Genomic DNA, 23,097 nt, shown 5'->3' with positions numbered 1-23,097 from the left:
ATCTTAATTCTAAGTTTCCAGATTGTTTTTGGTACTGGATAGGATGACACTCATTTGACGAATTTTCTGTTCTTCTTGTGTGGACATCAGATTCCTAGTAGATCTGGTCCAGCTTTTGCTCCAATTTCAACACCATCCTTCTTTGCCTTGCTTTGTCTTGCTCTCATAGCTCCTATACACACTGTCTGAGAGCTGTGACCCAGTACGGAAATAGAAGTAGGAGAGCCTTAGAGAGCTTCCCATGCCTTTTCCTTTGCTCTGTCCTATGCAGATATTTCCTTATGTAGGAAAACATGGTTTCAACAGAAGCAAATCACCAGGGCCCAGAGGAGCCTGTAGAGAGCGAAGCTCCAACCAAGTACCAAGTATGGAATGGGCCTAGGCCACCTACACAGATGTAACCGATGGGAAGCTTGGTACTCCTATGGGTCCCCTAGTAAGTGAGGCTGTCTCTGACATGGACTCTGTTTTTTGATATTGATCATTTTCCCCTGGTGGGGCTACCTTGCCAAACCACATGGGAAGAGGATGCTCTCAGTCACGATGCAACTTGATACGTTGGTGTGGGTGGGTGGGGGCACTCCATCCAGTGGTGAGGAGAAACAGTGAGGGAGCATAGGACTGCTAGGAGAGGAGGGAGGGGTCTATGACTGGGATGTAAAATGAATAACCAAGTGGATTAGAAACCTCTACAAAAAATGAGATACACTAAGTCTGTTAGAAGAAAAAGTAAGGAAGAGCCTTGAGCTCATTGCCACAGGAGACAACTTCCAGAACAGAATACTAGGCTGTAAGGTCAACAATTAATAAATGGAAGCTCATGAAACTGAATCTGCTGTAAAGCAGAGGTCACTATCAACAGAACAAAACAACAGCTTGGGGGACTGGGGAAAGATCTTTACCAATACTGTATTTGAAAAAGGCCTAATATCCATAATATATAAAGAATTCAAGAAATTAAACACCACTAAACCAAATAACCCAATTAAAAATGGGGTTTAGAGCTTAACAGAGAATTCTCAACAGAGGAATAATGAATGGCTGAGAAACACTTAAAGAAATTCTCATTTGAATGAGGGCTAACATCCAAAATATATAAAGAACTCAAGAAGTTAAATACCATCAAATGAAATAACCCAATAAAAATGGGGTTCAGAGTTAAACAGTGGAATATTGAATGGGTGAGAAATACTTAAAGAAATGATCAATGTCCTTAGTCATCAGAGAAATGCAAACCAAAATAACTTAGATGCCATCTTATAGCATCAGAATGCCTAAGATCACAAACTCAAGTGACAGCACGTGCTGGCAAGGATGTGGAGAAAGGGGAACAGTCTTGCATTGCTGGTGGGAGTGTAAACTTGGATAGCTACTTTAGAAATCAATATGGTGCTTTCTCAGAAAATTGGGACTAGTGCTACCTCAAGACCCTTGGCATATTCCCTAGAGGTGCTCCACCATACAACAAAGACATTTGCTCAAGTATGTTCATAGCATCCTTAGTCATAATAGGCAGAATCTGGAAACGGCCCAGATGTCCTTCAATCAAAGAGTGGATAATAAAACTGTGGTACATTTACACCATGGAGTACTACTCAGTTATTAAAAACAAGGAAAAATGGAAAGTTGCAGGCAAATGGATGGAATTAGAAATGATCATCCTGAGTGAGATAACCTGACCAAGAAAGATACACATGGTATATACTCACTTATAAGTGGATATTAGCCCACCATGAGTGCGCTTTGAGAGTCTCCACTCAGCAGGGGGGTTGGCACAGATGGTGGAACTCCAGATTACAGTGGTATATAAGAATGGGGAGATAGAAGGACCCAGAGGGTCCAGGACCCCCTTAAGACGACCAACAAGGCTGGTGGATTTGGACCAAGGCGGGACCTGCGCTAACTGCTGTACCAACCAAGGATAATGCACACAGTAAACCTAGACCCTCTATGTAGCCAATGGACATCTCATTCTCCACGGGTGTCGGGAGAGGAGGGACTGCCTCTGACATGAACTCTGGTGCCCCGAATTTGACCACTTCTCCCTTGTGGGGAGGACTGGCAGCACACAATGGAAGGGGAAGGAGGCTGTCTGGATGAGACCTGATAGGCTGTGATCATATGGCGGAGGAGGAGGGCCCCTCCTGTCAGTGGTCTAGGGGAGGGGAATAGGGTGAAAGAGGTAGGAGGGGGGACAGGAAGATACAAGTGAGTGGATAATAATTAGGATGTAATCTGAATAAATTATTAAAGAATAATAAAAAATTAGAAAACAACACTCAAGGTCTCTCTAATAAGATAACGTGGCCTTGAAACTACAGGTACCAGCCTGCCTCTGCCTCTGGGATGCTGTTGCCATAGGTGAGTCCCAGCACCACCATGCTTGTCCATACTCTTTACTGTTTTTCTCTTTTAGAAAATGATGTATAGGGTATTTGGTATATGAATACTGTATTTACCTGTTTACTTCCACCTTCTAACGCCTCCTGTGCCCTTCTCGTTCCTTCAGTAATTCATGATCTCTCTCTATATACACACATGTATGTGAACTTCGTGAATAAAAAATGTTGATAGCTTTTCATGGTGCTTGCATGTAATTAGAGCTGACCCTGTGGGATTTGCTAACCTATTAGGGGGTTCCTCTCTGAATAAGATTGATTCTTTCTCTGTCACTTTTAATTGCCTGTAACCCTTCTAGAGGGAACTCCTTGTGTCAGAGTTGTTCAGAACACTGTAGCCCAGGGTATGCTTGATCTGGTCTTCACGCCTTCAGCCCTACATGTTGTGTTTACTGCTGTGCCAGCACACCTGGTGTGACTGATACATCTAGAACAGAGCAGAACTTGAAACAGTAACAGGGAAGCAGTAGCGGAGGGAGACTATCACACTCACGGTGTGGAGTGCTAGGTCTCTGCACACCTTGTTTGTTTTTTGTCTGTGTTGCATTTAATACCATGAAGAAAGACTTGATTTTCTTCCCCGTTCACTTGTCTCTTTTTTAAAAAAAATATTTTATTACTTTATTCATATTACATCTCAATTGTTAGCCCATCCCTGTATCCTCCCATTCCTCCCTCCCTCCCGCTTCCCCCTACTCCCCTCCTCTATGTCTGTGACTGAGGGGGACCTCCTCCCCCTGTATATGATCACAGGGTATCAAGTCTCTTCTTGGTGACTGTTATCCTTCCTCTGAATGCCACTAGGCATCTCCATCAAGGGGATGTGGTCAAAAATGGGGCACCAGAGTTTGTATGAAGGTCAAGCCTCCCTCTCCACTCAACGGTGGAGAATGTCCTGTCCATTGGCTAGGTCTGGGTAGGGGTTCGAAGTTTACTGCCTATATTTTCCTTGGCTGGTGCCATAGTTTGAGCAGGACCCCAGGACCCAGATTTGCCCGTCATAATGTTCTTCTTGTAGGTTTCCAGGACCCTCTGGATCTTTCTATTTCCCCATTCTCCCATGCTTCTCTCACTTGCCTCTTAAGACTCAACAGTGCAGAGTCCAGAGCATAGTGACACTGCAATTTAACTGACATAGATGGCATTACACTTGAGAGCAAGCTTTCCGTACTAAGTCAACACGTTATTAACCACCAAAGGGAAATGTCACACTGAACTCAAGTTATCTATATCTCTAGAATCCATAATATTCTAAAGATTACAGTAAATACTAAAAATAAGGGAAGATTTGACCACACAGGCAGTTTTAAAAAGGTTTTTTTTTTTCCCCGGACTGGAGAGATGGCTCAGAGGTTAAGAGCACTGACTGCTCTTCCAGAAGTCCTGAGTTCAATTCCCAGCAACCACATGGTGTCTCACAACCACCTATAATGTGATCTGATGCCTGCAGGTATACATGTAGGCAGAGCACTGTACATGTAATAATAAATAAATAAATCTTAAAAATTTTTTTTCATTACCTGGCATTATTGGGATGGGTCTGAGGTGTAGCAACAGTAATCCAGGTTACAATGGATCCAGATAAATGTCTTTGTCTGATTGGCAGACCAATACCACCTGTGTGGCCAATAGCAGAGAGCACTCGCTGGTCACTGGTCACAGGTGACCTGTGATGATCCAAATTTGTTTACAGGCAGCACCATGGAAACCTCAAGATTCTACCAGGTGCTGATAGGTTGGGAGGGAGAATGACATCACAAGTCAGGCAATAGCCAATCAGAAGGTCCGATTCTGAGCTAAAGGACAGGATTGGGTGGACAGGATGCTAGGAGACCAACAGCAGCCATGAAGACAGAGGTATGAGCTGGTGAAAGTGGGAGTTTCTTGTCATAGCAGACCCTCTTCCCATGACTGTTACTCAGGATATCGTGGCAGTGCTACTTATAAGGTCCCTTGATGAAGCTGTTTATAATGTGCGTATGAAGTGTCACGTTCAACAGAACCTATATGCTCAGGTTACAGTGTATATACATGCTATATCTACAGAGAGTAGCCTTGGGCAGGATAGAGAGCGACATCTAGGGATAGGCAACTCAGTCGAGAAGCCTTTTCAGTTGATCTGAGTTGTGAGCTGTAAGCATTTGTCCATGATTAAAAAAAGAGGGCAAATGGCTTCTTTCCGCCTGTTGAAGGGCAGGGCTGAGGGCACTGAAAGCACCTTGTAGGGGATGATGATCTCCAAGACTCTTCTCTTTTGGTTTCTCATTCAGGAGTCCTTCTTTAGGCTGGGATGGCCCAGGTTGGACTCACATTTCTCTCCTCTGTTTTTATCTGTCTTTTGTCCACTTTGATTCTTGGACCAGCGTGACCCTGTATCTTTACACTAGTATGTGCTATGACTGTGAACAGCCAGACCAAGTGGTCTTCATTTCACCTCTCAAATGCAAGCTTCTGCCCTTGGCAAATAGCAGAGTGAATGAAAGGCATGCTGGCCGCACACATTCCTTCTGTCGTTGTTTAATGCTGCTCTCTGGCCCATACCCTGCTACCTCTGGATGTTTTCTCTCCTCATCTTTTGTTTTCCTGATATCTCTTTGTCTCTGCAGGTCATAGTTTTCTGGAACTCACAGAGGATTTCCCTCTTGTTTCGTACACATGGACATTTTTTTTTTGTCTCTGCCTCCCTTTATAGAACCATTGTTGGGAGCCAACAAGTCTGGCGGCCTTGTCACTTGTTCCCCCAAGTGAAAAGAGTGTGGCAGCTATTGTAGCTTCTTTCTCACTGCAACAGCCTCTGTAGAATCTTAGGATTGCAGCATTCTGTACCATGCTTGGGTTTGAGGCCAGGCTAATAGAGGGTGCATGAGACAGTTTGAGAAAGTAAAAAGGGTTTTGTTGGTACATGTTGCAAGGTTACATGAAAAAGCAATGTTATGTTGATTTATTTGTGAAGAAAAGATCAACCCGTTCTTCATCTCAATGCATTTGCATTTATAGTATTTGGCATTTTTTTTTTTTAGATATATAGGGAAATCTTCGGTTTTTCTTCATTTTGATTCGTGTTTTATACCTCTGTCCTGTCACTCACTGGTGTGTTCATAGACTGTGGTATACGGCGGGAGTCTAGTATTCCTTCATATACATTTCCTATTGTATCTGTCACACAAAGCACTAATATGGCAGTGTCCATTAGTCTTTATTACAAGTGTCCCCAGAACCACTTAGCTGTCCTCCAGCAATCACATGAGGGGTTAGAGTTTACAAGAGGATCTTTCAGAATGAACTAGCTGCTGTAGCACGGGACTGCATGTCAATCTCAGTAGAAATGACGCCCCATGCAGATCATTTAAAGTGGTTTAGTGCTGGACACATCTGTGCAGCAAGAATGTTCCTTTTCACACGACACTGAAACGTCCCTGTCTTTCACCCCACCGGATTCCTGCAGGCTCCTGGTTGGAGATGTTCGCTGTAGCACTGTAGAGTCAAGATGAGTAGACAATTACCAGGGTCTGTGATGAGAGACAGGAGGACAGGGAGAGGGAGGGAGAGAGAAGGAGAACATAAGAGAGACGGACAGATAGAGAAGGAGAAAGAGGGACATGGAGTGACAGCAAGAGACAGAGAGAGAGAGAGAGAGAGAGAGAGAGAGAGAGACAGACAGACAGACAGACAGACACACACACACAGAAAGTGAGAGACAGTGTAATCTGCATTTTGTTTTGTCATCTCATCATTTCCGCAGTTTTTAATTTTGCACATTTATTTGTTTACTTACTTTTTGTTTTATGGAAAATAGAGGACCTGGTTCAGACATATGCAGACTCTGTGTACCAGGCAAGTGTTCCGCTAATGAACTCAAATTCTACCTTTCTTGTTATCCCAGGGTTGTCCAGGCTAGCCTTGAAGCATGATCTCCCTGCCTCATCCTCTCAGTTGTTATGCCAGCCCAGAGATCTCTGTCCAGATTTCTTGGACTTGGAAACGGCCAGCTTGGAGAAATGCTAGCCAGCCATGCTGCAGGGGTCTTCAGAATGATACTTTAATTGACCACTAGGTGTCAGTGTAGCATCCTCAATGAAACAGGGCTGCTGCCTTTTTCCAGAGTCAGGGGGTGATTTCCATTCACGTCTTTTAAAAAATTAGGGTTCTGACTATTGGCTAGATCTGGGTAGGGGTTTAAAGTTTACCGCCTGTATTGTCCGTGGCTAGTGCCTTAGTTTGAGCGGGACCCCTGGGCCCAAATCTGCCTATCATAATGTTCTACTTGTAGGTTTCTAGGACCCTCTGGATCCTTCTCCTTTGCTATTCTCCCATGTGTCTCTCATTTAGAGTCCCAATAGGATGTCCTCCCCTCTGTTCCAGTTTCCTGGTAAGTGAAGGCTTTCTTGAGACATGCCCCTTGGGCTAGTATGCAGATATAAGTGAGTATATACCATTTGAGTCTTTCTGCTTCTGGGTTAACTCATTATGATCATTTCTAGCTCAATCCATTTATCCACAAATTTAGGGGAATTCCTTTTAATAGCTGAGTAGTATTCCATAGTGTATATGTACCACAGTTTCTTTATTCTCCACAGTTGAGTGGAAAGTGGGATATGACTTTCTCACGTACTCTGGTGCCTCACATTTGACCACGTCCCCTGGAGGGGGAGACCTGGTGGCACTCAGAGGAAGGACAGCAGGTTACCAAGAAGAGACTTGATACCCTATGAGCATATACAGGGGGAGGTAATCCCCCTCAGGAACAGTCATGGGGGAGGGGAATAATGGGAAAATGGGAGGGAGGGAAGAATGGGATGGGATAAACATTGAGATGTAACAAGAATAAATTAATAAAAAAATTTAAAAAAAAAAGAAAAAAAAAAAAAAGAAAAAAATAGGGTTATCCAGTACTTCTGAGGGTCACAACTGGTCCATATGAGGGGGGAACTGGGCACTTAAGAATCAGATTTCTTTCTCTGTAACACTTTAGGTGGGTTTAGATTTAACACCTCAGCAAGACCAGATGGCTTCTGAAGTGAGACCAAGGTTAAAAGGAGAGAGAAAGTAGGAAAAGAGGTGTGGTTACAGGTGACATTCATGACTTGGTGGTTGTTCAAGGCAGTGGATGGGCAGGAGGCCATTCATCGCAGAGGACAAGATGCACGGGTGGAGTGTAGTGAGTCCAACACAGGGCTCCTCCGATGAATACAAGGGAGTTGACTTTCCCAGTCGTTATGGTCTCCTGCTGCTGCACCCAGGACATTTGCATTTTCAATATTTTCGGAACCTATCACAACTCAAGTGTGTGGTTGGACCCTGAGGTCAATGACTCCTTCCATTTTGATCCAGAGAACATCCAAGACAGGTCCCTCTGGCCTTTATTCCCCTCTCTGTGGGACCCAGGACTTTGGCCATGAGCAAGATGAAGGTGGCACTTGCGCTGAAGTTGCTGTGCTTCTGCATCCTGCCTGACAACAAGCAGTCCCATCAGGAGCTAGAGCTGATCCTGCATGCAGAAGGCTGGCTGTGGCTGCCAGTGGAGCCGGTGAGAACCAGTGAACAGTGAGCCATCTGCTTTGTCCTGGACTTCTTAGTAGGTAGAGAGGCAAGACTCTGCCCTTGTAAATTACACAGCACCATCAGTGTTGTCACCCTGAAGCAGAGGCTGCAAGGGATCCTTCCTGGGGCTCAGGTGAGGGAGTCCAGCTGGTTGTTTACGTGGGATGTTTCCATTTTCTTTTTAAAGGCACTTAGTGCTATAAATTTTCCTCTTAGCACTGCTTTCAATGTGTCCCACAAATTTGGGTATGTTGTTCCATCATTTTCATTGAATTTCAGGAAGTCTTTTATTTCTTCCCTTATTTCTTCCATGACCCATGTGTCATTAAGTAGAAAGTTGTTTAGTTTCCACGTGTTAGTACGCTTTTTGTTATTTCTGTTGTTGTGGAAGTCCAGCCTTAGACCATGGTGATCTGATAAGATACAAGGTATTATTTCAATCTTCTTGTTGAGGCTTGCTTCGTGACCTACTATGTGATCAATTTCAGAGAACGTCCCATGTGGTGGTGAGAAAAAGGTATAATCCTTTGCGTTTGGGTGAAATGTTCTGTAGATATCTGTTAGATCCATTTGATTCATGACATTGGTTAATGAAGTTATTTCCCAGCTTAGTTTTTGATTCAAAGATCTATCCTTGAGTGAAAGTGGGGTGTTGAAGTCTCCCACTACTAATGTGTGGGTATCGATGAGTGGTTCAAACTTTGTTAAAAGCTCTTTTACAAATGTGGGTGCCCTTGTATTAGGAGCATAGATTTTCAAAATTGTGATGTCTTCTTGGTTGACTTTACCTTTGATGAGTATAAAGTGTCCTTCCTTATACCTTTTGATTAATTTTGGTTGAAAGTCTATTTTATTAAATATTAGAATGGCTACCCCAGCTTGCTTCTTGTGACCACTTGCTTGAAATATTTTCCCCACCCTTTTACTCTGGGGCAATGTTTGTCCTTGTGATTGAGATGTGTTTCTTGAATGCAGAAGAATGTTGGGTCATGTTTATGCATCCACTCAGTTAGTCTGTGTCTTTTTATTGGAGAATTGAGACCATTGACGTTGAGAGATATTAATGACCAGTGACTGCAAAGTCCCTTCAGTTTTGCTGTTTGTTACAGTCGGGATTTTGTAAGGTTGTGATTTTGCGATGGTGTAGTTATCTATTTCCTATGTAGTTATGGTTGTAATTTGACCCTTTGGGGTGGAGTTTTCCTTCTAGTAACTTCTGTAAAGCCAGATTTGTGGCTAGGTACTGTTTGAATTTGTTTTTGTCATGGAATATCTTGTTTTCTTCATCAATGGTTATTGATAGTTTCGCTGGATATAGTAATCTTGCCTGGAGTCTGTGTTCTCTTAGGGTTTGCAAGACTTCTGTCCAAGCCCTTCTGGCTTTCATGGTTTCTGCTGAGAAGTTGGGAGTAGTTCTGATAGGTTTGCCGTCATATGTTACTCGGCCTTTTTCTCTTGCTGCTTTTAATATTTTTCCCTTGTTCTGTATATTTTGTGTTTTTATTATTATGTGACGGGAAGATTTTCTTTTCTGGTCTATCCTATTTGGTGTTCTGTAGGCCTCTTGTATGCTTATATGCGTCTCCTTCTTCAAATTGGGGAATTTTTCTTCTATGATTCTGTTGAGGATATTTTCTGGGCTGTGGAGTTGGTTGTCCCCTCTTTCCTCAATACCTATTATTCTCAAGTTTTGTCTTTTCATGGTGTCCTTGATTTCTTGGATGTTCTGTGTCAGGAACTTTTCAGATTTAGCATTTTCTTTGGTGGTTGTTTCGAGTTCTACGATTGTATCTTCAAGTCCTGATATTCGTTGCTCCATTTCTTGCATTCTGTTAGATAAGGCCACCTCTGAGATGATTGCTTTCTTTTCTGATGCCTCTTGATCATGTTTTTCTTCTGTGTGTTCCTTTATCATAGCTTCCATTTTTATCTTCAGGTCTTGAACTGTTTTAATGATTTCCTTCATCTGGTTATTTGTATTTTTCTGAAATTCTTCAAGTGCTTCTTTATATGACTCTTTTAAATCTTTAGCCCTCTTGTTTGCCTCCTCCTGCAGTTGTTTACAGATTTTATTAGTTTCTTCCATTATCATCTTCCTTACTAAGGACTTGAGGTCATCTTTTTGTATATCAATTGTTTTTGGGTTCTCCAGGTTGTTTTCATTGGGATTGCTGGGATCTGGAGATGCCAAACTGTTTTGGCTTTTGTTAGCATTCTTTTGCTGTCCTCTGGTCATTTTGGTGACTATGATGTTGTGAGGTAGTTTGTAGTGACCTTCACTGGTTGAGAGTGGATAGTTGATGACTGGTTATAGGTCGGGTACCCTTGCCTGTGGGGATCAGGGAGTATTTCCCTGGAACAGGCAGGTGATCCAGTTTCCACTCCTGGAGATTTTTTCTCTATACCTTAGGCTCCAGGCTGAGTCAGCCAAAGCAGGTTTCTGTTTGGACCCTTTCACCTTACTGCTGTAATTCAGATCAGCAGTTTTGGGACCCAGAACAAGGTCAGCACACAAGCATTCTGGTTGGGTAGGATGGTCACAGCTGCCTGTCCTTCCTGTCGCTTTGTAGCCAAGACCCCAGGTGAATCAGATCTTCTGGGTTGTAGCTGTCTTTTAGCTCTGCCTCTATACCCTGTAGAAGTGTCCAGCCTCTCCCAGGAACCCGGGAGATCTTGCCAGGCCTGTGGGAGCTGACCCAGCTAGGTTCTGTCTGTTGGAGAGTGCAGGATCAGTGCGTGGTGGGCCAGAGACAATACCGTTTCAGGCCGCTGGTGGGATCCACTGTGCCAGTGGTTTCCGTGCCTCTCAGAGATTCCTCTAGGTCAGCAATTAGACACTACAAGTATGAACCACGGCTCCTGCTAGCATGGGAGATCCTGCTGGGCCTGTGGGAGCAGTCCAAGCTGGTTTCTAACTGCCCCTGTTTGCAGGCTCAGTCCGTTGTGTCTGGCCCAGGACAGCCCGCGAGCTGCACGCCCACTCTAGCTGTTTTTGGCGGCCCCGCCGCCTGTGCTTCCACTCAGTCTGGGTGGGCAACCTCAGCAGTTTGGCATGGGGGGTGGAGGGATCCAAGGGCAGTTTCAACCTATTCCCTGAGACTCCTCAGGCCAGGGGCTCCAGAAAACCACCTCCCCACACAGCGAGTTTGTGCTGTATATGCCAGCTGCAGCTCACATGTGGATTCCGTTCCAGAGTATGGGGAGTACGTTAACAACCTCCAAGCTGTTGCTTGTCCCGGGGTTAGGCCCACCAGTGTTCTGTGGAGTTTGGGGCCCCACTCACCTACAGCTGTCAAGATCCAGCAGACTGTGGCTCCATTCACGTCCCTGGTCTCCTTGGAGTAGATCAGATATGGTGCATACTGGTAGACGCCATCTTGGAACCCCCGGAATATGGTTTTATAATAAGGCGATGGTGCTGTCATTGGTCCTTGCCTGACCAAGAAAACATGTGGAAGTCCATGGTCTTTCGGCCTCCATGCTAAAATAAATAGACAGAGAGCCATTGAAGAATGTCCTTAAAAGTTGTGGCAAAGGTGCTAAAGGGTAGCTCTTTGTGTATGATGGTTCCTAGCTTGGGGTCACCGTGGAGAAGGACCCAGTTAGGTGTAAGGGCCACTGAGTATATGAACAACACAAATTGCACTAGATGTGTGGGTTTTAAAAAAATTGTTAGGGCGATGCACAATGGTGGAGAGCATTGGAAAACAAGTACAATGTGCATTGTGTGAAAATTCAAAATAATCAATAAAAATACTCTGACTTTTAACATGAAGAAAATATTTCCTTAAAACAGGGCATGGATTTATGTGTAGGACAAGTTTTCCAGGAACTCATTGTGCAACAAACAGCGCTGGCCATGAACTATTGGTGACCTCAGCCCCCAGGTGCTCACAAGGCAGCCCTGAACAGGGAGTTGTGACACTAACACTAGATTTAGAGAGGTTTTTTTTTTTTTTTGAGGACCACAGCAGGGAACACAGTTGCTCCTATGTCCTTGACATGATACAGGGTCCCATTTCTCTGTCCTGAAGTTCTAACTGTAAACCCCGGGTCCAGAATGGGATGTACACGGAGCCCTGAGTAAGACACAGCTTCCTTTCCACCCAGGTCAGTCAAGGCAATGCTGCTCAAGGAGGGTTAGCAGATGTGGCAGCCAGTTCCCCTCTCCTCCCAACACTCCTGCTGAACAGCACTGACATTCAAATGCTAATGTGAGACCAGAGTGGAGGGTGGCGCCACAGTGAAGCATCCTGTCTCAGTGCTCCTGTCTACACCCTCAGCTCTGTCTCTGCTCCTGTGGAAAATCTCTCAGGAACTGCTTGTGTGCTCAGTCTACACCGTCCTCTCCTATATACTCAGTATCTCAGTGAGTCCAGAGCGCAGCCTGCTGGTTATTCCACTGTGGACTGTGAACATCCATTTACTGAGAGAGGAAATGCTCTGTGCAAAATCATAAGCCCAGATACATCAGGGCTAAGACTGACGTTAGGGCACCAGATTCTAATTCAGTAATTGCATGCTGACTAGACGTCTTAATATATATCAGGAAATTGAATGGAAGAATTCTTTACATTTCTTTCCTTACCAGAAGTTGTGGTGCTGGTAATATGTACACAGTAATGAGAGTCAGGTAAAGGGATGTAAACCATCTCAGGTGTTAGAAACAAACAAGAAACAAAACTCAACATGTCCAGAATATTGGAAACTGAGGCATATTGGTTTTGTTGTCATCATAAGGAAATGAAGACCATTCGATTGTTGATTAGCTAGGAGATACAATGGTATCATAAGGCTACCTAAAAAAAAAGGTCTTATAAATTAGAGATGCAGGGCTGACTCGAGTTGGGCCCTGTCTGTTTTCTATAGCTCTATAATTCCTTACAGTTACAATATTTGTACTGTGTCTAGTGAAGAAAGTGACTGTGAAGATGACACAGCAGCTTCAGCTTGAAAGCCAGTTCTGCAGAGACTCAGGGCCACCATGCTTTCTACAACTCATGTGTTCTCCAAAGCTGAGAGCAGAGTAAAGGCCCCAGCGCTGTCCTTCAGCCCACTAAGCCCCTTCAGCAGCATGTGCGCCAGAAGAAATCTATTTTTTTCCAAGAATAATTTTGACTTTGTGGCCAGAGCTGGCGCAGAATTCACAATTCATCTTAGAGTTGCCATGAACCAGCACTAATGTTTCTGCCTTCGTCACCTGGGTGCTGACATTTCACTTGAGCCCTGACACTCAGCCTAGATTTGTTACTACACTGTATTTATACAATGTCCCTTTTCATGACTGTCAAGCACCAGCAGTGTTCAAGGACTCAGTGCACAAAGACAAACAGTATACTTGTCTTTTCTGACAAGCTGGTCCTCCTAGTCACACCTGTGCCAGCCTCAGTTTACTTCCTGGTCTCCTAACCTACCTATATTTCCACTAAATCTTCCTCTGTCTGCCCTATGCTAAGCATGTTCCACTTGGGGGTCTCCCTTTCAATTTATCTCTTCAATAAAATCTTTTCATTATCTTCAGCATTCGGCCCCAAGCTTCCCGTATCACCATGGTTAGCACCTCCATGTTCTATGCTCTCCCTTTTTTCACTCTTCTATTTCCTCTCCTCGCCCACTCCTGTTCCATTTTTCTATTGTCTTCACTCACTACCAATACAGCCTGGTATTTTTGTTTTTGTTTGTTTATGATTTAAATTTTTTTTATTAATTTATTCATATTACATCTCGATTGTTAGCCCTTCCCTTGTTTCCTCTTATTCCTCCCTCCCTCCCGCTTCCCCCCTTCTCCCCTCCCCTATATCTGTGATTGAGGGAGACCTCCTCCCCCTATATATGCTCTTAGAGTATCGAGTCTCTTCTTGGTAACTTGCTATCCTTCCTCTGAGTGCTGCCAGGTCTCCCCATCCAGGGGACGTGGTCAGAAAAGGGGCAGCCTGGTATTTTTTGTAAATAGCCACAAACATGGCCTTCCCAGAGCATCAGCCTACTTATTCTATTCCTCTCTTCTCTCTCAGCTCTCTTAAGTAGACAGAAGACTCCAAACATTTGTTTGTTTGTTTTTGTTGTTGTTTTCTTGGAGCCCAAAAGCTTGTTGCCTAAAAACACTGAGCAAGTGAGAAAAGGCAAAGAAAGACGTAATATGTTACATAAAACAAAACAAGAGTGCTAAACCTCAAGGGCTGGGGTGTGGGTTAGTGAAAGAACACTTGCTTAGCATGTTTAAGACCTTGACTCAGTATGTTAAAAAAACATATATACTTATTTTTTTAAAGCAAGAAGTGATAGCATATGCCTTTAATCCCAGCAATTGGGAGGTAGAGACAGCGGGTTTCTGAGTCCAAAGCCAGCCAGGACCATAGAGTGAGAAGCCTGTCTCAAAAGACTTTTTTTTTTTTTTTTTTAAAGGGGAAAGCATCTCAAAATTCTGACCAGCGAGCCAAGTCTACCTTCCATGGGCATCATAGCCTGCAGGAATCCTGCAGGAAAAGTACCAGGTAAATGGTCTCCAGGCAACGGTTCCCAGTGTCCAGGCATCTGCTGCAGGCTGGGCTGCCTGCTGCTACCAGTGTCCAGTGGACCCTCAGCTACTAGCCCTCCAGCACTGAGCTCTTAGCCTCCACATACTCCAAGGCCTTCACCTTGACATCCCGCACATCCTTCTCAGTGCTGTGCTGCTGCTCACACTCCAGGTAGCGCTTGAAGAAGAACTTCATCTTAGGGGCTAGGCTTAGATGCATCTGCTCAAAAATGTCCCTGACTTCTTTCTGGCTGCCACATTTGATGGGCATGTTGATGTAGACTGACCAGACATCTCTGTATTTTGGGTAGGTGCACCATCTGGTGCTGAGCTCCCCTGACAGCTGCATCCTGTGGCTGCAGTACATGGCTTTCCACCTGCAGGCTGCTGAGACTGAGATCTTCTGGGCTGCAGCTGAGAGGATCCTGAAGACCGTCTGGCTCAGGGAGGAGCAGGAGAAGCTGAATGTGCGGGAGAAGCTGAATGTATGGGTGGCACTACTGAAACACGTGTGGCTCTCAGGAGTCCCTGACTAAGGTGTTTGAACAAGCTGTGCAGTACAATCAGCCTCGCAGGCTCAAGGTTCTCCTGCACGTGGCTGACATCAACGCCAAGCCCAATAAGTTTAAGGAAGCTGGTGAGCTGTACAACTAGATGCTGAAACATTTCCAGCAGGAGGCTATCTGGATCAAATGTGGTGTCTTTTTTTTGGGGGGGCGGGGAGGAGCCAGGCTGGGCCTAGTCACTGTGAGCTCTGGAGTGCCCATCCACCATGGAGCCTGTGGACGTGATTTCCAAATTTGCCCAGCTAGAGGTCCAGGTTAGGAATGCAGAGATGGCTGAAGGAATCCTCCTTGATAACAAGGAAAAGAGCTACAGCCGAGCAGTGCTGGGAGGAAGCTCCAGAGCAGCCGCGGTGCATGGTGCCCATGTGCTTCTAGTGGAGAGCTTGACTCTGCAGGCCTGGAACGTGAGCGGGGCAGATGAAACCGCCCTTCTGCCATGGCAGATCTCAGAGCACGTGGATGGTGTGTTTCCTCCAGGTGACTGTTTTAGTGTTGTAAACCTTCCTTTGGAGCAATCCCACTTCTGAGACTGGAGAATTAAAGTGTGGAGGAAAAAATCCTCTGTGTCCCCAGACAGGTGTTGACAACCAGGGCTTTGCACAGCTCAGCAGCCAGATCAGAGGGGCAGAGGCTTTGGCTACTCTCCTGTGGGTCTCCTCCTTCTGCGCTGATAACCCTGACACAGAAATAGCCATCCATATATACACTGGAAAGCAGATGACATTGTTTCCTCCAAACTACCAAGATCCCTACTACCATGAATGTGTTTCCTTGTCCATCTTTTCAGTTTGAGGAGGGAGCCTGGGGCTGGCTGTGCCTTACTCACCTGTGGGTCCTCAGCATAGTGTTTAGATGGTGTGGCAGATGCTTCCGGACTGGTAGATGAACCACAGTACTCCTACTGACATTTGTGTGAGCGCATAAGAGTTTAGTAGCACCCTTTTCATGCTAAACAGTCTTGAGTGTGCAGACCTCTGTCAGGAAGGCCTGTGGTACCTTGCCGGTGACCACTGAGATGGTGCTGTCCTTACCCTACACTCTAAAACCTTGCAGTTTGGCTCTTCTTGCTCAGGCCATATACATATCTTCCACAGTGAAAAATAAGAGCCATGAACTGCGTGCTGCATTTTCTAAGGTGAAGCAAACCGCCTTCATGAAGAGGCAGCCAGGAGTAGGGTCTGACAAAGGGGTCAGTACTGAGAGCAAGGAGCACACTCCTTCAGGACAGCATCTCTAAAGGTTCTGGAAGGTTCTGCCACAACTCTCACACTCCAACTCAGCCCATTAGGTTTCTTTCTGTTTTCTTATTAAATTGATTGTAGAATAGATTTCAGTTCTCAGAGCTGCCTTTCTTCCTGACCAGACAGTTCAGAAGCCCTCCTAAGCTGAATGTATTGTGCTGGTCACTGCTGACAACATAAGAAAGGGCATTGTGGCCCCAGATCATGCTAAGAGACAAACCTACCATGGAGCCCCAATCTTGTTTTCTCCATTAATTAATAATTCACTTTACATACCAATCACAGATCCATCCTTTCCTCCAGTCCCATCCTCACATTCCCCCACTTAAGAGGAGGACCCCATGGGTACTAACCTACCTTTGCACACCAAGTCACAGCAGGACTAAGCGCATCCTCTCCCCAGGGTCCAAACAAGGCAGCCCAACTAGGGGAAATGGATACAAAGGCAGACAACGGATTGAGAGGCAGCTCCCATTCCAATTGCTAGGACATGCTTATGGAAAGCAAGCTGAACATCTGCTATGCACGTGTAGAGGCCTACATCCAGACCGGGCGTGCCCTTTGGTTGGTGGTTCAGTCTCTGTGAGCCATTATGGGCCCAGATTAGTTACTCTGTAGGACTTCTTGTGGTGTCCTTGACACCTCTGATTCCCTTAATCCTAACTCCACTATTACACAAGACTCAAGACAGCATATATGCATAAAGGGTAAAAGGCAACCGTGAGAGCTGGAGTGATGGCTCATTGGTTATGATTATTTGCTGCTCTCAGAGAACCCACATGGTGTCTAACACTCAACTGTAACAGGGGATCTGCCTCCATCTTTCTTCTGTTGTCTGAGGGAACTGCAGAACACAGAACAAGGACTTACGTTAGTCAAGACACCTCTTCACATATAATAAATATAAGTAACTCTAAACCACAAACAGCACACCAAGTGGCACACCAGCTCTCTCAGAATGTTCCCACAACCTGCAGACTGGTGAGCATGGGAGTTTAGACTCAGCACACCAGCTCTCTCAGAATGTCCCCACAACTGGCAGACTGGAAAACCTTGATGCTAAAATGGGCTTTTGCTGAAGGACAGATGGCCAGGACTGCAGTTATGGAGGACCACAGCATCAATGGCTGAGTGGGTCTTCAGGAGGACATTCAGCCTTTTTGGAGAGGTTCCGAATGTATACCCCGTTTGACCCCATGGCAGCTGAACACAAGGCAACAGTAGTCATGTCCTTCATAGATCAGGCAGCTCCTGATATTAAAAAGAAATTACAGAGACTGGAGGGCATTCAGTCTCTCAGCACCCAGGACCTTGTAAAGGAGGCAGAGAGGGTGTATAATAAAAGAGAAACACAGGAAGAAAGGGAAACCAGAATGGCAAAAGAGCAAGAAGAATGAGAGGACTGTCGAGAAAGATGCAGAGGCAAAGAATTAACTCGGATCTTGGCCGCAGTGGTGGCCGATAATTCTAGGTCTAAGGGACAGGATAGAGAGGGAGGAGATCAGAGGCGGCCCAGGGTAGAAAAGGACCAATGTGCTTATTGTAAGGAGAGAGGCCATTGGATCCGAGACTGCCCTAAGAGACCCAGAGACCAGAAAAGGGTTCCAGTCTTGGCCCTAGGCGAAGATAGTGACTGAAGGTGTCAGGGCTCTGAAGCTCCCCCTAAGCCCAGGCTAACTCTTACAGTCGGGGGGCAACGTACTACCTTCTTGGTAGACACCGGTGCCCAACACTCAGTCCTGACCCAGCCAGCTGGACCGATGTCATCAAAAACTTCCTGGTCCAAGAAGCAACTGGGGGCAAGCTACACGGATGGACTAATAAACGGACTGTTGACCGTGGCACAGGTACCGTGACCCACTCCTTCCTAGTAGTTCCTGAATGCCCCTATCCCCTGTTAGGAAGAGACCTGCTAACTAAGTTGGGGGTCCAAATACACTTCTCAGAAGAGGGGGCACAAGTACTTAACTCCATGGGAACGCCTGTGCAGATTCTCACTGTTAAACTGCAAGATGAGTACAGACTGTTTGAGCCCACCCCTCAAGGGCCTCTTTCAGAAGATAACCCATGGCTCCAGCAGTTCCCTCAGGTATGGGCAGAGACCGGAGGGCTTGGACTAGCCCACACACAGCCACCTATTATTGTGACTCTTAAACCCTCGGCTGTACCGGTCTCAATCAAACAATACCCAATGAGTCAAGAAGCCCGGCTGGGCATTATAAAACATATCCACCGATTCCTGCAACTAGGAGTCTTAAAGCCTTGTCAATCCCCCTGGAATACTCCACTCTTGCCTGTAAAAAAACCAGGGACGCAGGACTATAGGCCCGTGCAGGACCTCAGAGAAGTCAATAAGAGGGTGATAGACATCCATCCCACAGTGCCCAACCCATACAATCTACTGAGCACTCTAAGGCCAGATTTCACTTGGTATACTGTCCTAGACCTTAAGGATGCCTTCTTTAGTCTGCCCTTGGCCCCCCAAAGCCAATTGTACTTTGCCTTTGAATGGAAGGACCCTGAATTAGGACTCTCAGGACAGGTGACTTGGACGTGCCTTCCCCAAGGGTTCAAGAATTCTCCAACCCTGTTTGATGAGGCCCTGCACCAGGATTTGACAGACTTCCACACCCAGAACCCTGAGGTGACACTCCTGCAGTACGTGGATGACCTTCTATTGGCTGCTCCCACCAAGGAGGCCTGTATCACCGCCACCCAGCACTTACTCCAAGAACTGGGTAACAAAGGCTATTGTGCATTGGCCAAGAAGGCCCAGATCTGCAAAAAGGAGGTAACATATTTGGGCTATGTCCTGCATGAGGGAAAAAGATGGCTCACCAAGAGTCGAATTGACATGGTGGCCAAGATTCCCCCACCTCAGAGCCCCAGACAGTTAAGAGAGTTCTTGGGGACAGCAGGCTTCTGCAGATTATGGATACCGGGCTTTGCTGAACTTGCTGCCCCCTTATACCTTCTGACACGGGGCACCGACTCTTTCCAGTGGGGGCCCCCCCCAGCAACAGGCCTTTGAAGCCATAAAGAAGGCCCTCCTGTCTGCCCCAGCCCTGGGATTGCCAGACACCACTAAGCCATTCACCCTCTTTGTAGACGAAAAACAAGGGATCGCCAAGGGGGTATTGGCTCAGACTCTGGGACCTTGGAAACGGCCTGTGGCCTACTTATCTAAACAACTAGACACCGTAGCCGCTGGATGGCCTCCATGCCTGTGCATTATGGCTGCCACTGCGCTGTTGGTTAAAGATGCCAACAAATTGACCTTGGGACAATCCCTGACCATAGTCATGCCTCATGCACTGGAGGCAGTGATACGCCAGCCCCCCGATAGATGGGTCACCAACGCCCGTCTCACTAACTACCAAGCTCTACTCCTAGACTCCGAACGTATCACCTTCGGCCCTCCAGTTACCCTCAACCCTGCTACATTGCTGCCAGCCCCAGACCGAGGACAAGAGACTCCACATGACTGTCATCAAGTGTTGGCTGAGACACATGGAACTCAGAGGACCTCCAAGATGGCGAACTTCCAGAAGCCGACCACACTTGGTATACGGACGGTAGCAGTTATTTGGACTCAGGTACCAGACGGGCAGGGGCAGCAGTGGTGGATGGGCAGAAGGTCATATGGGCCCAGGCCCTTCCCTCGGGGACCTCTGCCCAAAAGGCTGAGCTTATAGCCCTGACCAAGGCCTTGGAACTCTCTCGAGGCAAAAAGGCTAATATCTACACTGACAGCCGGTATGCCTTTGCCACCGCCCACATACATGGGAGCATCTATGAACAGAGGGGCTTATTAACATCAGAGGGCAAAGAGATCAAAAACAAGCCCAAAATTAAAGCCTTGCTAAAAGCCCTCTTCCTACCTGCTCGGGTGGACGTCATTCACTGTCCTGGGCATCAAAAAGGACAGGACCCCATTGCCCTGGGCAACCAACAGGCGGACAGAGTGGCAAAACAAGTCGCCCGCATGGAGGCCCTAACACTGGCCCTAGAGGCCGATAGAGCCAATCAGGCAACCAGCCAAGTAGAACCATATATCTATACTTCGGAAGACCAAGCCAAGGCTCAGGCCTTAGGGGCCTCATTAGATCCAAAACTCCAGCAGTGGATCAAAAATGGCAAGACAGTGCTACCAGCCAAAGAGGCAACTGCCATGATCCAACAGATGCACACCTGGACCCACCTAGGATCAAAAAGCTTCGACAGATCTTGGACAAAACAGAGTTCATCATCCCTGGAGCCAATGCCCTGATTGACAAAACTGTAGCTAATTGCCAAGCCTGCCAGCAAGTCAACGCTAGCAAAAGCCAAGCCCCAGAAGGAACCAGGGTCTGTGGGGACAGACCAGGAACCTACTGGGAAGTAGACTTCACTGAGGTAAAACCCCCAGCTGCAGGTTATCAATACTTATTGGTCTTCATAGACACTTTTTCAGGATGGGTAGAAGCTTTCCCAACCCGACGGGAAACAGCACAAACAGTAACCAAGGCCATCCTAGAAGACATTTTTCCTCTGTTTGGACTCCCTAAGGTAATCGGGTCAGATAACGGGCCAGCCTTCATCTCCCAGGTAAGTCAGGGATTGGCCAAGATCCTGGGGACTGATTGGAATTTACATTGTGCTTATAGACCCCAAAGTTCAGGACAGGTAAAAAAGATGAATAGAACTTTAAAAGTGGCCTTGACTAAATTGACCATAGAGACTAGCTTAAAAGACTGGAGGCGCCTCCTATCTCTGGCCCTGTTTAGAGCCAGAAACACCCCTTCTCTTTTTAACCTGACTCCATATGAGATTTTATATGGCGGGCCACCTCCTCTGTCTACCATGCTCAATTCTTATCAGCCCTCTGCTTCCAAAACTGATTTGCAGGCTCGCCTAAAAGGGCTACAAGCTGTACAGGCCCAAGTTTGGCCCCCCCCGTTGCTGAGATCTACAAGCCTGGCCACAACCAGACAAGATACCCTTTCCACGTCGGTGACTCAGTCTACATTCGACGACACTGGTCCCAAGGGCTCGAGCCTCGGTGGAAGGGACTCGATACAGTCCTCCTGACCACACCCACTGCCCTCAAAGTAGACGGAATTGCAGCTTGGATACATGCCTCCCATGCCAAGGCCGCTCCTCCTCCTCCAGACCCTGAGCAACGCTCCCAATGGCACCTACACCGCTCCGAAGATTCTCTAAAGATAAGACTGACCCGATCTGGCCCTTAACTGTGCTCCCCCCTTGTTACTGATTCTCAACATAAAGTCCCACAAAAGATGGTATATTAAATCCCCTTGGTTCACCACCCTAATGTCTGCCATTATAGGCCCCCTAGTTACTTCTACTAACCCTCACCTATAGACCCTACATTTTAGACCAACTCATGGCTCTTATTAAAAATAGACTTAATGTTACTCAGGCTCTCATCCTGACCCAACAAGATCAAGCTAGGTACAGCAAGAGGAGGGAATGAGAAACTGTAAAATTGTAAAATTATAAAATGTAAGACCTGAGGCTTCTCCCATTTCTAGCTACTACTAGCCTCAGGAGTTCCACCCTAGTTCCCAGAATAGCTACATGCGAGCTCCCAACTATCAAAGGTCCCATACGGTTTCCAGTAACCGCCCTAGGGACCCACACCCAAGTCCCCACAAGAGGTCTCCCAACGCCAATGTCCATATGGTCTAGCTTGATAAGCAACCCCCCCTGCTTTGTGGTTTTAGCCTTTAAAAACTAGCCTGTAACAGCTACTCGGGGTCCTTCACCTCCCGAGTGCTGAGGGACCCTGACACATCAACAATTGGGACTTCTGATGTGTCAGTAATAAATTTTACCTTTACATCCAGCCTGTGTGACTTGAGTGGTCTCTCACGGCGACCCCCTTCCTAAATTGGATTCTAGGGTCCAACAGTGGGAGCTAGGTTGGGGTGGGCGGCTAAGTTTCTGCCCAGTCCCTTCAGGCTAGTTCAGACAGTCCCAAGACCATGGGAGCCCTTGCTGTGCTGTGGTGGCTAGCTAGGCATCTGCCCAATCCTTTCCGACCACATCAGTTCTGCCAAAGTGTGTGGGAACAGTTTGCTGGGATGGTTGGCTAGGATCCTGCCCAATTCGTTCAGACCGTGCTGCCTTAGAACAGTCAACCCAAGTGTGCAGCTGTGGAGCTGCAGCTGGAGGGCGAGTCCATAGCCACCTTGGCCCTCTTGTGGGCCCTGGGTTGTGGGGAGCCATGCTAGATTCTGCCATGTCAGAAATCCTGTGCTTAGGCTGCACGCTGTGATCTTCCAGCTGCTGAGCTTTTCTGAGGAGGTCTTTGTGTTCCAGGCCATCTTTGGACTGTTTATCTTTGAAAGAAGTAGGGAAGTCCCTACTGAGAAACACCTGGAGGGTTAAGGAAGTTCCTACAGAGAGCTACTCAGGCTATTGTGTTCTTGCCTTGGGAGCTGGGGAGAGAGGGATCAGAATAGATCCTATTGACCTTACTACATAAAGTCTTACTCGTCCGCATTAAAGAAAATCTTGATCAGAAATTTCCTGACTTGATTCATTATTTCTCGCATCTCTGTACCCTACTTTCAATCCCCACTCCCTCTTTCAGGTGAACCCTGGTTCGATTTGTCCCGCGGGCCGGGACAGGACACTGGGTCCCTCTGTGGACTGGTGGGGAGATCTGAGATCAGACCTATTCCCAGATCCACCCTCTTGGGTCCCCCCACCCCCCACCCCACTGGCTCTGATGCTGTTACTGTGTTACCCACAAACCAGCTAGAGAGGGGGAGAGAGGGTGCAGGTGAGGCATGCACTCTCTGCTGCGCTGGGCATTGGGTACTATG

The 23,097-nt window shown here is 46.6% G+C and overlaps 1 protein-coding gene and 1 pseudogene across 1 annotated transcript; both read left to right on the top strand.

Annotated features, from left to right (window-relative positions):
• Nucleotides 1–7,794: 7,794 nt before the first annotated feature.
• LOC127202973 (protein RRP5 homolog) lies at nucleotides 7,795–16,260 on the top strand (annotated as a pseudogene).
• A 494-nt stretch (nucleotides 16,261–16,754) lies between these two features.
• Nucleotides 16,755–21,495, top strand: LOC127202972 (uncharacterized). Its single transcript, XM_051161803.1, is given in 7 exon segments — nucleotides 16,755–16,828; nucleotides 17,346–18,043; nucleotides 18,046–19,268; nucleotides 19,270–19,780; nucleotides 19,783–20,475; nucleotides 20,478–21,193; nucleotides 21,196–21,495. Coding segments are annotated over 7 exon segments (4,215 nt in total).
• Nucleotides 21,496–23,097: the final 1,602 nt, after the last annotated feature.

This window comes from Acomys russatus, chromosome 19 (genome assembly GCF_903995435.1).
Source record: "Acomys russatus chromosome 19, mAcoRus1.1, whole genome shotgun sequence".
NCBI classification, from domain to species: domain Eukaryota; kingdom Metazoa; phylum Chordata; class Mammalia; order Rodentia; family Muridae; genus Acomys; species Acomys russatus.
Note: the sequence above shows the minus strand (reverse complement) of the source record. Positions and strands in the feature narration are given on the sequence as shown.